This window comes from Podarcis gaigeae (assembly GCF_964106915.1).
Source record: "Podarcis gaigeae genome assembly, chromosome: 1".
NCBI classification, from domain to species: domain Eukaryota; kingdom Metazoa; phylum Chordata; class Lepidosauria; order Squamata; family Lacertidae; genus Podarcis; species Podarcis gaigeae.
Genome location: NC_139678.1, coordinates 31936754 through 31953288, shown reverse-complemented (window position 1 = coordinate 31953288; position 16535 = coordinate 31936754). Strand labels below are relative to the sequence as shown.

General features: G+C 40.1%; 1 protein-coding gene across 3 annotated transcripts in view; it reads left to right on the top strand.

Moving 5' to 3' along the window:
* Window positions 1–6: 6 nt before the first annotated feature.
* The window catches only part of LIN52 (lin-52 DREAM MuvB core complex component), a 37245-nt gene continuing 20716 nt past the window's right edge, over window positions 7–16535 (top strand). The window contains exons 1-5 of one of the 3 annotated variants that reach the window (XM_083742057.1): window positions 7–234; window positions 745–819; window positions 1785–1822; window positions 3290–3356; window positions 4385–4468. In XM_083742057.1, the coding sequence (XP_083598183.1) occupies window positions 216–234; window positions 745–819; window positions 1785–1822; window positions 3290–3356; window positions 4385–4468 (283 nt within the window). In that variant the 5' untranslated portion in view covers window positions 7–215. The remainder of the gene's footprint in view (window positions 235–744; window positions 820–1784; window positions 1823–3289; window positions 3357–4384; window positions 4469–16535) is intronic. The other 2 variants (XM_083742056.1, XR_014565113.1) reach the window with 2 other exon arrangements.

The window sequence follows — 16535 nt, the reverse complement described above, 5'->3', positions numbered from 1 at the left end:
TCTAGACGGATTCTGACTGGATGACTCTTCCCCCCCCCCACATCCCTGGTGTCTCTGTCTCTGTCTCTGTCTCTGTCTCTGTCTCCTCTAAATCACGACCTAGTGGGAGGAGTGCAGGAGGGAGGGGGCGGAGCAAGGTTGGCTCGTTCGAAAAGGAAGCGTCATATGTTTAGGTTCCCGCGTGCAGGCGGCCGGGTGTCACGTGAGGGGCCAAAATGGCGGTCTCAACGGAAGGTAAGAGCTGGTGGTGAGGAGAAGGTGAAGGCTTTGCCAGTTTTGTGAGTCTCTCTTCCACTGGCATATTAATTCTATAATTTGTGTCCACTTGCTTGTCTCTCACTGGGTGGGCGGGGTATAAATAACTAAATATTATTATTAAATTATTATGAGTACGTGTGCATAGGGTGGACCGAAGCTGTCGCATGGGAACAATCCTCACTGAATACAGCGGGTAACTTTATTCCTCAGAAAACCTGCTCCAGTTAGAGCTGAAATGCTACTTAAGCGAATTCCTCAGATTTTTTCCTCAGATCTGGAAATAACTGTTAGGGTTTATAGTCAAATTTGATGCTCTGTTCATCCAGTCAGGCTCCAAAGTGGCATAGAACAGTGGCAGTGCGCCTCGTGTCTTGAACGCACACGGTCCCAGTAATATCAGGCTCAGTCAGTAGATCATGAAACTCTTAATCTCAGTCTTGGCTTTGAGTCCCGCAATGATTGGAAGTATTTTGGTTGTTCTTCTAGGCACAGACTTGGAAGCCTCCCTGCTGAGCTTTGAAAAGTTGGACCGGGCTTCACCAGACCTCTGGCCTGAACAATGTAAGTTGCACTCAAGTGGGAAATGTGAAAAGGCATGGAGGATCTTTGGCGACTGTGATATTGCTCTGACTTACAACCTGCTGTTAGGATGTTACTGACAGTGTCTGCATGTTGAACACAAACTTGTCTCAGAACCATCAGAACTATCTTCAAAAATGCACCATAGAGTGGTACTCAATAGACTCCCAATAGTAGCATCATTCCTGGTTACATGGACATGGCGGCAGCAAGTTGGGGCTGTGTGGGCATGTTGGCAGATCCAGTCCAGAACTCCCACTGTTTTGCTTGTGTAGCCCCTATCACTACTGTGTCTCACTCTCACACTGCCCCAGTTAGCAGCAACAGCACTGCTGTTGGGAGGGCAGTTGCCTGGTAATGTGCCAGTCGCTTCTGTGCACATGCACATTCATTTACATAGGCATGCTCGTACACTTTTGTTTAGCAAACATAACAAATGTTTTAGTTGAACTAACACGTTTTAACTATTGTGTTTTCTATCCTTTCAGTATTTGTGTTTTCAAAGTGGTTTTAAAAATACATATTGGCTAATTGTGAGTAAGCACTTTATTATAGCCAATCCAGTTTAAGGCTGCAGTCCTATGCAGAATTAGCTGGGAGTAAGCCTTACTTACTGTGAACTTTACTTCTCAATAGAGAGAAGTACAGGATATGTGTATAGGATTACACTCAAGGGCTCCAGGTGTGTGTTTCGATGATGGACCAATGAGAAATCATTCAAATTACTACTGAGCTGCAAATGTTACAGAAGCAAATAATTAGTGTTGCATTTGCACAGTCACAGAATTCAACATGAATGTGAAGTAATACATGGTACAAATGAATAATCATTTTATGCTGAATATCTCTAGCAATTTAACTGGTGGAGTTAGCAACAGAAATCATAAATTGCCCTTGAAGTTGTAGAGAAAGTTGTAGTCCAGTAACTGTTTCTGTTTTGTCTCCAGTACCAGGTGTTGCTGAATTTGCAGCTTCTTTTAAAAGTGTAAGTAATTTCTCACTTGGATTGACAATTCAATACTAAACATATCTGCTCAGAAGTAAGCCCCTATAAATTCAGTAGGACTTAAGTCTAACCATTATTCACCTAGGCCCACCAGTTTATCACCCAGTGTTATTCCCACTGTGTTGTTCAGAAACCTGATAGATTGCCCAAGCAGGCAAAGACATCCCATTTCATGCAAAAAGCTGACTAAGAACTAATTCTAGACTTGGATGTTGTAGCTAACTTGACAGAGCTGACCCATCCATTAGCCAGGGTAAACCAGCAGATTTTAGGTCTCCATTAAAGTAGAGCAAATTGGTATGTTTTTCACTTATTATAGTTTTTACACTGTTTTGTGGAGTTGTTGGCCTTCTCTGCCTGAGGCACCAAAGTGTCTTGGGCCATCTCTGCAACTCACAAATTCTGGTTGTGTGTGTCTTCACTGGAAGCTTAGCAACCTGCCATATTCAAGGGCAACTGAAATGGCCTTTTTTGAAACTCATTTTTTAAAAAATAAAATAAAAATCGATCTCTTCAACTCATGACACTTTATGTCTTTTTTCAGCCTGCTTTTATTTTTTTAGAAAAGCAAGTTTTGCATTATGTATTTTTTAATATTTGCAACCATGAGAACTTTAAAAAAAAGGGCTGGATTTTTAGGGTGTCATAAAATAGGAATCTGACCAGTGGGTCATAAAGCGGTTGATGATAGTTATATTCTATGTAAGTGTCATGGAAATGTAAAATGTAATAATTTTCATACTTCTGAGTTAGGAATCTATTGGTGTCTGGACACTGCATGCTGAGTTTTGTTCTGTCTGCTACATTAAAATTGTAGTAATTTTTTTGTTGTTTATACAACATTGTGTAGCTATTTAGAACTTGACTGGTGATTCTGTGTAGTCTGCATGTGCCAGTGCTGATATAATCTTATTTGAATTGTACTTCTATGCTTACAATGGGAATATTTTGCAAAAACAATATTTGCTAATATTTCTTATTTACATTTTGATCCTGTTTTTCAAAGAAAAATTAGCTTCGTTCTGCTTCCAGTTCTGCTACCAGCAGCTAAACTCCAATGTAATTAACAATTGCTGTGTAATGCAAAATGCTGTTGGGGAGTAGATTTTGATCTGGTTTTGTATTCCGGCATGATAAAAGGGTTTCTGGCTCCTTCCTTCATTCTGACAGCCTCAGCAATGGTAAATGGTAAAATAAAAAATGTGTGTGGTTATTCAAAAACTCTACAACTAATACTGCAACCTTAATTCCACTTACCTGAGAGTAAGCCCCATAGAAAACACATGCTCTGTATCAAAGTAGAGTGGAATTTTATGCAATTTGGCAGCTGAGCCTATTTTCTATCAGCTGGTTCCAGACATTAGAAATATTTCCCAGATTCTGTTTATCAAAGACACAGGTAATCACAATTTTTCTATATATGTGTGTGTATTTTTTTTTAAATAGCCCATCACCAGTTCTCCTCCCAAATGGATGGCTGAATTAGAAAATGATGATATTGACATGTTAAAAGGTGAGTTCCTGTCAGTGTTTGAGCACTTCAAATGACTGGAATTAACAAGCCCAGTATAGTTTGTCTTTAAAACTACACAAATAGTTAAATATTTGTTTTTTTATCTTTTTAAGCTCTACTCAAGCATTCATCTGAATGTATGTGGGCAAAAGATTGTGATGGGGGGGGGGACAGGGGTGCACACGTAAGCCCACCCCAGTGTCCTTGCACACACCTTATTCACAGCAGACCTTTCCATGCTGGGAGGGAAAGCTTGAAGGGAAGATTAAAGGCTTTGGCCAAGGGTGTGACCAGCCAATGTTCATCATGTATCTGTGATTCTGGATCCATTCATTGAACCTCAGACTTGGAGAACATCATGCAAGATGTGTATTTCAAGGACTTGGAGAACATCATGCAAGATATTCTCCAAGTCCTTGAAATACACAGGAGTATTAAACCACTAGTGAATTTCTGTATGTAATACTAGTTTCCAGAATAGTAGTTGTTGTTGATGATGATGATGATGATGATGATGATGATGATACAACATTCTGGGAGTGATAAAACCCTTCTTTGAAGTATATGTTTCAATTTTTCTGTATAACCATTTTAAATTTCATGGTTAATTATTACTACAGTATTATTAAATTTGTTACACATACTTCACCAGCAGGTTGCAGGGCATTTTTAATTTTTCTTCAATAAGCGTCTTACATAGATGCTTCAGATCAGGCTAGATGTAGGACTGGATGTTGGATTTGTATATCTATAACAATTTTTTGTCTACATAGTCTTTAAACCAGCTCCAGTCATGCAAGCTAAGCTTAAGGATGTGGCAAGAGCAGTTTGTAGCCAATTAAATGGACTAGAGCAACACTATGTGAAAAAGAAAGAGAAGAGCTGTAACCTTAGACATATTTGGACAATGGTGTGCCAAATACATTTTGTATAATAGAATAGTGACGATACTAAAGAAACAACATGAAGAGTCTTTGCTAGGAATTTATTTCATGGCACATCTTAAGCCACACTTCTTCTTTTTTAAGAGTTGGGGAGTCTCACCACAGCTAATCTAATGGAGAAAGTGAGAGGTCTGCAGAATCTAGCATACCAACTGGGACTAGACGAATGTAAGTAGATAGTTGCTAAGGTGTATTATGTTTAAAAACTGTAGGTCTGTTGCTTAATTTTCTTATAGAGCCAAACTTTACATATTCAGTAAGAACATATTCAATATTTCACTTGTGAGAAATAATACAATAGCCAAGCATGTATGATATTGTGCTGTTAGTCTCCTGAAAAATTAACAGTTTGGCGTGGCTGCATCAGTAGTAGAATATCTCTACAAGCAGTTGCTGGGCTCCTACAACGATGGTGTGTCTCAACGATTTAGGTGGGATGTTTCTCCTGTTTCTTCTGTGAACCTCTCTGATGTTTTGTAATAGTAACCCCATAAGATAACTGAAGTATGAATTCAGAGTACTTTGGAACACTTCTTACTTGAAGATGAAATTACTCTATTATGATTAAGTACTGTCTTACGATATGCAAGATAAATAAATAGTTATTTCAATCAGTTTATGAGAGTCACAACAAAAGCTATCTTTCAGTATCCTCTAGGTGGCAGCAAAATGCTACCTAGAGATAATTGGTTCTCCGTGATGTTTTTGTAGCTTTTTAGATTTGGATTGAGTTCTTTTGGGGGTTGGGGGTGTTAATCACTGAATTATTATATTGTACTGAAAAATGATATCAGAAAGATTATCTCCATGTAGTAATGTTGATGGTCCCTTATTTTTGTGGAAAGTTTAGTAGAGAAATTTCTATTGACATTTTTTTTTCTTCGTTAGCAGTTTGCAGGTTTAGGCGTTATAATTCTCAGGGTCAGTCTTTGCTCTCTCTTGAAATTAGATTTGATATTTTGCTGAGGGGACAATTTATTTAGTTAATTCTAGAGTTCAATTGGTTTTTAAGCTATAAATTTATAGTTCCATGTACTAATATTTCTCATTATAAAACTGTTGCCTTTCTTTGCTGCTCTCTGACATTTAGAATATTCCTGCGTATTGTATATGACCACCAAAAGTAAGCCATAAGAAAATTACCTTAGTAATTTATTTTGTAACTTGCTATGGTACTATCCTGTTCATTAGGATCCTCTGTACAGTTAGGTAATGGTACAATCAAAACTTAGTTTAATAAGCAGAGATATGCACAAGCTTCAGACACCTACCTCCAACTGCTTTGTTCCTCCCTTTGCCCAAGCCAGAAAGCAGATTAAACCATGATTTCTTTTTAACATCTGATTCAGGAAGCTGTAGAAAGACAGGACACGACAGAACTTTTAAGTTATGGCTTCCATATCCTGCCTTGTTCAGCAGCCATTAACCATAGTTTCCTGGTTTATATGTAATATGAAATCACAGTTAAATGCATCTTCCTGGTTTGTTCATTCGTGCAAAGGATTAAGCAGAGTGATTGCATTCAGGTGCCTGAAGCTCATGAATAGTTTAATAAGATGAGATGAGATTTGATTATTCAAATGTTACCATTAAATAACTTGTTTGGAGGATCATAACTCTTTACATAGCATTTATATACCACCTTTCAATAAAGTTCTCCCGCTGGCTTACAAAATAAAAACGCTAAAAATCCTAAAACAAATACCAATAGCAGAGAGAAGACAATTCATCTCCTACAACTTGGTAGCAAGAGAAGGGGATAAACAAGCCACATGAGAGAGGACATTCTGTAGTACTGAAGCCATCACAAAAAGGCCCCTTGGGTATGTCAACCTGATACGCATCAAGGATGCTGGCCAGCTAGCTGTCCACAGGCAAAATCCAGCCCCCCAAGCAGTTTTGCTGGGTCTCTGGTAGTTCTATCAGATTATACTTGAGGTATGCTAAAAAGTAAAAATTTAGAGAAGCTCTGTTCTGCAAAGGCAGAGATCTTCCGGTAACAGTCTATGCCAGGGGTAGGCAACCTAAGGCCCATGGGCCGGATCCGGACCAATCGCCTTCTAAATCCGGCCCGCGGACGGTCCTGGAATCAGCGTGTTTTTACATGAGTAGAATGTGTCCTTTTATTTAAAATGCATCTCTGGGTTATTTGTGGGGCCTGCCTGGTGTTTTTGCATGAGTAGAATGTGTGCTTTTATTTAAAATGCATCTCTGAGTTATTTGTGGGGCATAGGAATTCGTTCATTTTTTTCTTCAAAATATAGTCTGGTCCACTACATGGTCTGAGGGATGGTGGACCGGCCCATGGCTGAAAAAGGTTGCTGACCCCTAGTCTATGCACTGAAAAATTGCTCATAAAAAATGGTTACAACGCACATGCAATGTTAGTGCTACCTCTATATAAGCATGGTTCAAATGCAGTGTTGGCCTTGTATAGGCCTGGGGCATACCTATACTAACTAAGATGGTGCCAAAACTCTGAGGGCATCTGGCTGGCTAAAGCTGTTCTACATTGATAGCACCAATGCTTCAACAAGCTCAGCACTCTCAAGATTGTTGGTGGCTTTTCTGATGGTATGGGACCAGGCTACCAAATATTAGTCTCTAGTCCAGCAGCAGACTGTGATCAACATTCTGCCTCCCTTCTCTCTCCTCATTCCCCACTTCCCACTCTGGTCATGCTATTGTGGGGTTTCCCCTGTCATAAGGTGGTCACTTTGTGTAGCAAGGTATGGTTCTATTCCCCCAGACAACTATCTGAAACAGAGTGAGCGCAAGAGTCTGGGCATTCCTGGTTTAGGTCCTAGACTACTTCAGTACATGAGCTGGAGTAAATTCCATTGCTGAGTCTTATTGAGATGTATGTAATGCTTGATTGAGATGGCTGTCAACCAACTGATAGCTTCCATACAGCCATACAGTTTTAGGTGAGTCATGATAACAGATCGGATACCTTTTTTTAGATCAGGGATAGTCAGTTGCAATCTACAGGCAGCATCAGGAATGCAGCCAGTTATCTAGTCCCTGCTAGGCTTATTGTGTTGAGAAAATAATCTGAGGGTGAAGACAAAGCTGAGACTCTTCCATGCTCATATTTAGAGCAGGGCGGGGAGTGACTGGCTAAAATCAGTTGTTCCAGAAAGCAGCAGAGTGTGACTAGAAGAACCTTGTGTCTACATTGCATTAAAAAACAACCTGCTAGGATCATATGTAGAACTTTCTTATACCCTCCCATCAGATGTATGGATAAATGTAGCATGGTCATAGGTTCTGAAACTTTCTAGTGTTGCCCTCCATGTTCATCTTGCTGAACATGCCATAATGTAGCATTGGGGACTCTCCAGGGTTTCATGCAGGAGACATTCTCCCGATGTGGAGATGTCAGGGACTGAATCTGGGACTTGCCGTGGAGGCTTAGCCCTTCCCCTCTGCAACAGTAGGTATAAAAGCCTCTGATTTGGGGTGCAGGCACTCTGTACAATCTCAGAGGCACCACCATTCCATTGTGTGGTCCAAGGATGAGCTCAGCAGCAGTAGGGAACATAGCAAGGTGCCTTATACTGAGACAGCTCATTCGTCCTTCAAAGACAGAATTGTCTAGCCTACGTTGACTGAGAGCAACTCTCCATAGGTTTCTCCCAGTCCTACTTGAAGATGCTGGGGATTGACCCTGGGTTGCTTCTTCGGCTTGCCACAGCTTGCTATTGTGCTTGGCATATTTCATTTTCCAGCACTCAAAAGCTGCCCACCAGATCACGGGGCAGCCCTGCTAGAGTCCCTGTGATTTTCACCATCCCATCTCAGAGAAGGAGCAAAAACACTTCCATGCTGTGCAAATACCAATGGATGGAAGAGAAGCCAGGCTCACAATCACTTCTGTCTGGAAGGAAAGGCCAGCCTTTCCGTAAGCCATGGCTGAAGAGGCTCCTGCTGACTGGAAGATTCCTGCAGATCCTGAGATCCATGGAGGAATCTGTCCTGCATGATTTTAATGCATCCAGGCTGCTGTTTCTGTATAATACAGTTGGTTTATATTTTGTATTGATCTCTTGTTTTATGATGCTTTTTAAAAATGTTGCGCCTTGGGATAACTCTGCAGCCCCCAGGGTAGCAACCACTGATCTGGACTAGTAGTTTATACAACATTGTGTAGCTATTTAGAACTTGACTGGTGATCTGCAATTTTTTGTACAGTGGTACCTCGGGTTAAGAGCTTAAGTCGTTCTGGAGGTCTTTCTGGGTTAGCAGAATCTGTAACCTGAAGCACCTGTAACCCGAGGTACCACTGTATTGCTATTTGTGTAGTACAGCATAAAATGCAACCAAACCTCAAGTTTAAATAATAGAACAGTTGTGATATGCAGAGCAATGGTTCAGAAAGAGCTGGTTTCACCTCGGAGAATTGGCTTTATTAAATACAAAGCTACCATCTGTTCTTAAATGTAGTCAGAATAACTTTAGCTAAAATAATTTGCAGCAATGATTAGACAACCATGTAAAATTTTACTTTAAAATATTTTATGATTGTCCTACACTTAATGAATTCATCTGATATTAATTTTGTATTCCCTGATATGCACAAAGTATCATAAACCACATCAAAATTCAGAGTTGTTGGTTTTTGGTTTTGTTTTGCTACAATGTTTTGCTACCATGGTCCTGTAACTGCGTAAACTGTAGAACTTACTGTTTGATACCTAGTCTCCAAGGAAAATAACAAGCTGGCATTTCGACGTTGGTTTGAAAGTGGGAGTGCTTTATGATGAACAGAGGGCTTGGAAGTTCTCCTGTAACTTGATAACCGTGTTTATGTAGGCTTTTGTGTATGGAAGGTGTGGCCTGCTAGTATGTCATGAAAGAGAATTCTAGAAGCCCACATGGGGTTGCATCCTGACTAAGTTAGTTGAACATGGGGCCCATTGAAATCCGTGAAACAAAGTCACAATATGACTTGCATTCCATTTATTTAAACTAATTTAGTGTGGATTCAACCCATGTACAGTACTTATTTTGTGTTGTGTTATTGCCAAGATGCTGGCTTCTTTTGGAATGAACATAGATCTTCTGCAGGTTCTATGGTTTTCTTCTTGTGTTTCATCTGGTACCCAGATAAGATATCTTGACTCCAAAATGTCTATGTAATGTGGCAAATAATATAAACTTCAGGTTTCTCCTTTAAAGTCTCTGGTAGCAGGCCGTGGCTTCATTGGCTTGGGGGCATGGAAACATATGAGAGCCAGTGTGGTGTAGTGGTTAAGAGCGGTAGACTCGTAATCTGGTGAACTGGGTTCGCTTCCCCGCTCCTCCACATGCAGCTGCTGGGTGACCTTGGGCCAGTCACACTTCTTTGAAAGTCTCTCAGCCCCACTCCCCTCACAGAGTGTTTGTTGTGGGGGAGGAAGGGGAAGGAGAATGTTAGCCGCTTTGAGACTCCTGAAGGGAAGTGAAAGGCGGGATATCAAATCCAAACTCTTCTCTTCTTCATATGCATCGGTCTCTTGCCTACACATTTCAAGAGAAATTTCCATGTATGTATACAAGGGATCAGAGCACAGAGACATGCTAGAAGATTATAGTCCTACTTTCCACACATAGTTGTGGGAATCTAGAAATAATTTAGTAGTAATAAGAAATTAGAAGCTGCTGCTGCTGGATCAAGTTGTTGCTGGTAGGAAGCCAACCTGAGTACAGCAGCACTTTTCCGGCCTGTAGTTGCTAGCATCTGGCCCGCCGGTCGATTTAATTCAGTATATGTGGCAGTATATGTCCTGGGTAAAATCCTAAAAAAAGCTTTGGTCGGTCCTCACGCGCGTTCACTTCACCAAATCTGGCCCTCTTTGAAAAAAGTCTGGGCACCCTGCTGTAGGCTTCTGAGAAACTAGTCAGCTATGGAGAGTACTTAGGTTTCCAGCACTGGGATATATATATTTTTTCATACTTCATTCTTTTTGATCATTCTAGGTCTCTTTTGACACACACTAGTGTGCTGTTCACATGCAGAGGAACAAGACATTCACCTTAGTTTTTGCTGCTCATCACACAGCTTGGCTTGTTTACTCACTGTTTTGTTTTTTGTTTTTTATGTGTGAGTATTTCAGTTTCTAAAAAGAGCCACCCAAATTCCAATTTAAAATTAGGATGCACACAAGACCCTTGAATGGGCTAATTTTGACATGTAATATTCTTAACTATCTGCAGTCCACAGATCATGACCTCAACTTTTTATCATCGCTATTGGATTGTATGCCAGTTTTAGAAGTGAAGGAGCTATGGGAAGTTTTAATTGTACCTGTGTGATTTATCCCCAGTCAGCTCTTTAATTTCTTCTGGCTGTCTGAGGTTTCCGACATGCTGTAAATTTCACCAACTTTTTCATTATCTGCAATTTCTTTATGACTTGTGAATCGGAGTGGAGAGAGAGTGTGGATTTACAGCGGATATAAACATGTCCATAAAGTCTGTATCTGTGTCAGTAATTGTACTGCTGTCAGTGACTGTCCTGTTTTACAGGCCTCTCTTGGGGAAGGAACACACTTTGCTACTAGTGGCACTGTAGTGTTCACCCTTCGCTTTGCATTAACTCACCAAGAGATTAGGTTGTAATAATTGGGATGGAAATTGAGCTTAGATATTGGTCACTCACCCTCTCTCTCTCTCTCTCTCTCTCTCTCTCTCTCTCTTTTTCTTCTTGCTCTTAGCTAATGAATAAGTGAGTGAATTATCCAGTATTTGTTTGGAAGGAAAGGGAAATGGACAGATAGCTGCTTCATGCTAAAATGTGGTGCAGTCGACTAACAATATTATAAATGATTGTGCTGTGCATATGTACAGATTAGTTGCATGTACCATAATAAACACTGTCTTTACCTGCCTCACCAGCGTTTCTAGATTAACTATTTCTTTTGAGGCAGTTAATTACATCCTAATAATCTCCAACTGTTGATGACTTTTTGTTGCCCATAGGAAGAGGTGTGGGGGCAAAGAGAGAGTATTCTTTTAAATGTCAATAAATGTGCCAGGTATTTCTTGTTTACTCTCTTTACTTCAAGTAAAGTAGTTTGATAAGCTGTAGATTTTTTTTGACAAAGGCATTTTTGTGTGGCTTGTATTTTAGTATATGGACTATTAGGTGTTTGGTATAGCAAAATGCATTTCAGACACTGGAAGATTATTCATGATGTCTTTGTGGAATGTCTCATTCACTTGTCAAATACCCAGAATGTGAGCCAGTTCCAGCACTTCTGATATATATGCCTGCCAAACAGATTCAGACTGTGGAGAATGAAAACTTAAAATAAAGCCTTTTCGGGAAGTGTTTGGGTACAAAGGACTGTTCAATAGCTCACTTCCTTTTGTTCATGTAAGTGGATGCTAACTTTAAAGCCTGTGGCACTTGCGTGGCATCTTCTGGAATTACAAGGGCACGGTTCCCCATTTATAGTGAGTGCAATTATATTTAAATAGCTATCAAAATCTGATATGTGCATGCACTTGACCTTAAATATATAGATAAGCACACTTCATCTGAGTCTTGCAAACCCAACTTTATACAAATTCATGGGAAGTTTCTAGTTCTTGAGTGTCCCTCTGTCTAGATTTGCACACATTGAAATGCTGTTTATCTTGTATTTTTATGTTGTCAACCACCTTGAGATCTACAGAGGAAGGGTGGCATATAAATTTAATAATAATAATAATAATAATAATAATAATAATAATAATAATAATAAGCCATGATCCAAACTACTTGGTTTGCCACTATGGGCAGGATAGAAAACAAACACATGGCAAATTGTAACAGTTGGCTGTTGTGTGCATGTCTCTCTAGGCTTGTTCACACATTTCACTGAACAAGGGTACCAATTATCTCTACACATGTTCTGTACAGCAAAACTATTGTGTACACAGACTGTGCTCTGCTGCATTATTTTAAAAACTATTTGTGTACACAGATTGTACACTAATTGAATGTAACATGCGAACATGCTCAAATATTTTGTACTGTTTTATTTAATGAAGTTATTGGTACACATACACCAGACTGTTTCTAAAGTGTTAGAAACTGAGAATATGGAGTCTGTGTCTGAAAGCAGGCTTGGCCTTTTTAAAAAAATCTTTTTTAGTTTTCAAAAATTTACATACTTCACCATCAACAATACAGTGGTACCTCGGGTTACATACACTTCAGGTTACATATGCTTTAGGTTACAGACTCCGCTAACCCAGAAATAGTGCTTCAGCTTAAGAACTTTGCTTCAGGATGAGAACAGAAATCGTGCTCCGGCGACGCAGCGGCAGCTGGAGGCCCCATTAGCTAAAGTGGTTCTTCAGGTTAAGAACAGTTTCAGGTTAAGTACGGACCTCCAGAACGAATTAAGTACTTAACCTGAGGTACCACTGTATGTTTAATTCAGGCCTGGCTTATTTTGACCAAGATAGGACTACAGTCAAACCTTGCTTTTTGAACGTTTCAGAGGTCGAATGGACTTCCGGAAGGGATTACGCTCGAAAACCGAGGTTCCACTGTACAACTTTTCCACATTGGAAAAACTTCTATCTTGAACTAGGAATCAACTATCATCCTTTGTCACACTTGCTTCTTTATATCATACTGCAGGGTATATATAGATAAATAAACTTGCAACTTAATTTTTACGTTAAAATTTTCAAAAGTAGAAGACTTACATTTTACTAAATTGTGATTATAAACTTATAAGATAAGACAGCTTGTAATTATAAGGTGAGACAGCTGGTGTTGTCCAATTCCTTGCCCACTGGACTTGGGTCTGGGTTTAGCACCTGCCTCTATCATGGACTTGCAATATGCCTTGTGTAAGTTGTGTTCCTTACTTCAATTTACCATCTGTGCAACATGTGTAATACTTGACAAGGCAAACAGGAAATTTGCAAATAAGTAGCGATATAATATGTAACCTGCCTTTTTCAAATCCCTGCCTACATTTTTATTTCCTACTTTAGTTTTTAATGACAAAAAGCAAATAATCTTGAAGCATTGGGTGCCAACCAAGGCAGACAACCAGTTCAGCTCCAAATGCCAATGCAGTATTCTTTAGCATAATACTAACTTTCTTAGAAGATTTGAATGTGTCCAGAATTTCAAAATAATCATTCTGAACACAGAACTTGTTGGACCCCGATGCATTGCAGTTACAACTGTAGTTATTTAAACAATCATGTAGCAAGGGGCTTTTTTCAGCTGGAACTTACAGGAGCTCAGTTCCGGCACCTTTCAGATGGGCAACAGTGCCATTCTAAGAGAACAAGGAAGAAGTTGATGGTGAGCTCTGGCACCTATTTTCTAGAAAAAAGAGCACTTCATGTAGCTCTGTTTTAATACATCTTCCCTTCTGCCCCCTCCTAGTTTCCTGGGAAAAACTTAGGACAACCTCATTTGATTAAGTAAGGTATGCAAAGTATGTGGAAATGCTTGATTCCTAATGGCTTCCCATGTGATGTTCAGCTGTGGCATATAGCACTTAGCAGATGATTAACTGGGATGCACATGGATATATGTTTTGTAAATTAATCCTACAGCACAACCCTGTCCTTGTTTACTCAGAAGTACGTCCGACCCTCATTTTCTCTTAGCAAATTCAGCAATCTTACTAGCTGAGATTTCTATGGTTTCTTTAGAGAAGAACCTGTTGTTGTTTTCTCAGCTTCCTGGAAACAGTTCCTCTTCTTCTGAATACGAGGCCTTTACAGAGATCAATTGCATTCCTTTTTTGCATTCCTAGTCACCGCAGCCTTGCAGGGTCTGTATATATCGAATGTAATATAGCTGGGCCAGAGCTCTGTGACAAGATCTAAGTGCCTCATTAACTCCAGTACGCTAGAACAAGATAAAAATGTCATCAAGCCCCTATCAGATGCCTGATATAACCTCTAGCAAGCTGGAGTGCCATTAGTTTAAATTCTCAATCAAATGCCTTCCTTGAGCTTAAGGAGCAATGATTAAACGTGGAGTGTCCCCTGAGGACTCTACAGCTGTCGCGGCTTGGGGTGGGTCCCCTCTCTTACCAACCGGAGAGTCTTGAGCCAGAGGTCCCAGTGGGGCGGGCCCTCTTCAGACCTGCACGTGCCTGCCCCAGCTGTTCTCCTTTGCCTAATGAATTGCTTTACAGGGAGAAGCTGGGTATTGTCATCACAAGCTGCCTTCCCTGGGGGCTTGAGCCAGCCTCGGTAATGACTAATGTTAGTGATAGTAATTGAAGTGTGATAGCTCTCTGGGGACTCTGCACCATGTTTGATGCTAGCAAGCACTTGTGGCTGGTGCAGGCCTGTGAACGGCTCAAAAGTGATTTTTAATTGCTCTGCTCCCATAACTACACTTAAAAGTGGACTTAAAATGTTTCTCATTTTCTTGGTAATCTGGTGGATTTATATCTTTTAGAGTGAGTGGTACTGTGAAAGGTTTGCAGGACTCTACTGTCCTTGTAGTCCTATTATTATTATTATTATTATTATTATTATTATTATTATTATTTAAAATTTGTATGCTGCCCTATACCTGTAGATCTTAGGGCAGTTCACAACATAAAATCACAATATGAAAAACAGAAATATACATAATAAAAACAAAGACAACCCAATAATTCCCCCCCTTCCACAAAAGGTTTTCAATTAGCGATAATTGCAATAGTCCTTAGCACCCCTGTTGCTTTTCCTCATCTGTCGGTCAAGTTGCAGTGTGTGGAGCATACAGTAACATGGATCCTTCTCTTTTCTAAGTTCAGCTGAACTCTAGTGGAAAGAAGGGTCACACGCAGTGATGCAGTTAGTTTGTTCATTGGCATCAGCATATGGGGTAGGCCGGATCCTTACCACCCACAATAGGCAAAGTTTGACCAGAAGCTGGTGTCAAAGATGTCAGGTGACATGTTTTTGCCCGTGTGATGATCAGCTGATGGTTTGGGCTTGCAACCTTTCTTTCACCCAGCCACATCTACCTGCCCTACAACTGACATAATATAGTATAACATTAGATATGGTGAAGGTGCATGTGGCTTAGCCAAAATGGCCTTGCGGGCCTTTTCCTGGCTATATCTGGTTCACTAGCTATAGCCATTGCTGGACAGAGGTAGCCTGACCACTGTAGTCCATGTGTTGGTAAATTGAAGGCTGGATTACTACACTGTGCTCGTTGTGGGGCTACCCTTGGTCCTGGTTCAGAAACTAAAGCTAGTGCACAATGTGGCTGCCGGGCTGCTGCTGGAGGCCTCTGGTTGGCAGCATGTGACAACGTTGTTAATATCTGGCTGCCTGTCTACTACTCAGTCAGGTTCCAGGTTCTTGTATTAATTTACAAAGCCCTGAACAGATTAGGTGCAGGGTTTTTTAAGGACTGCCTAAACCCTTATATCTCTGCTCAGTCACTGAGATCATCTGCAGGGTCCTCAATGGTTCTCTCCTGAGTTGGCAAGGTCTTTGGCATCAATACAAAATAGAGCCTTGAGTGTCATCAGCCCAGTCCTGTGGTATGTTGAAGTCTGTTTAAAATTTCTGCCATTTTATACTATTTTTCAGAATTTTGTATTCTTTTCTAAGCAGTTGTGCAGTCTCCACAGGATCAGTTTTACTTGAAAGTTTGGCTTGTGATATCCTTTTCTAGAAAACCTCTGCTTCAATGCAGACAGTTCAGAAACAGTTCTTTCCTCCTGTCCCATTCCTGCAGCCCTGCATTGCATTGCACAGTGTTGGACTAGAATTTAATGAATGTTTGCGGCTGTGGCAAAACTTGCTTACATATCTTGGTCCACTTCATATGTAGCTCCCTACTGATATTTCTGCCTGTAGGAAGAATGTTCATATGTTGATACATCATTACAAAGAATATTGAATATAGTCAGCTTTAAAGATACAAATGTTTTGCACTTACATATGTCTCTGAAACAGCCTTGTTCAGCAGATTTGTGCCATATCTATTTAATGAGAGAGAGCTTTTGGTTCCTTGGAACTTCTGTGGAAAAGCGAATGGCGAACATTATAGCTACAAAGTGTGAATTCTTAGCTGAAGTACTGACAGCATGAGCTTTAAAAAAAGAAGTAGGAATGTCTCGTTTTTGACGTCACAGCAATCAAGTTCCAAATTAATTACTAAGAGACACTAAGGAGAAGAAATTTTCAATCTTTTCTGCTAATTTTCTCATGCTGCTCCTAGTAATAATCTTTCATTGTATATGCATTATAGATATGCTTGGATTTGTTAATTGTA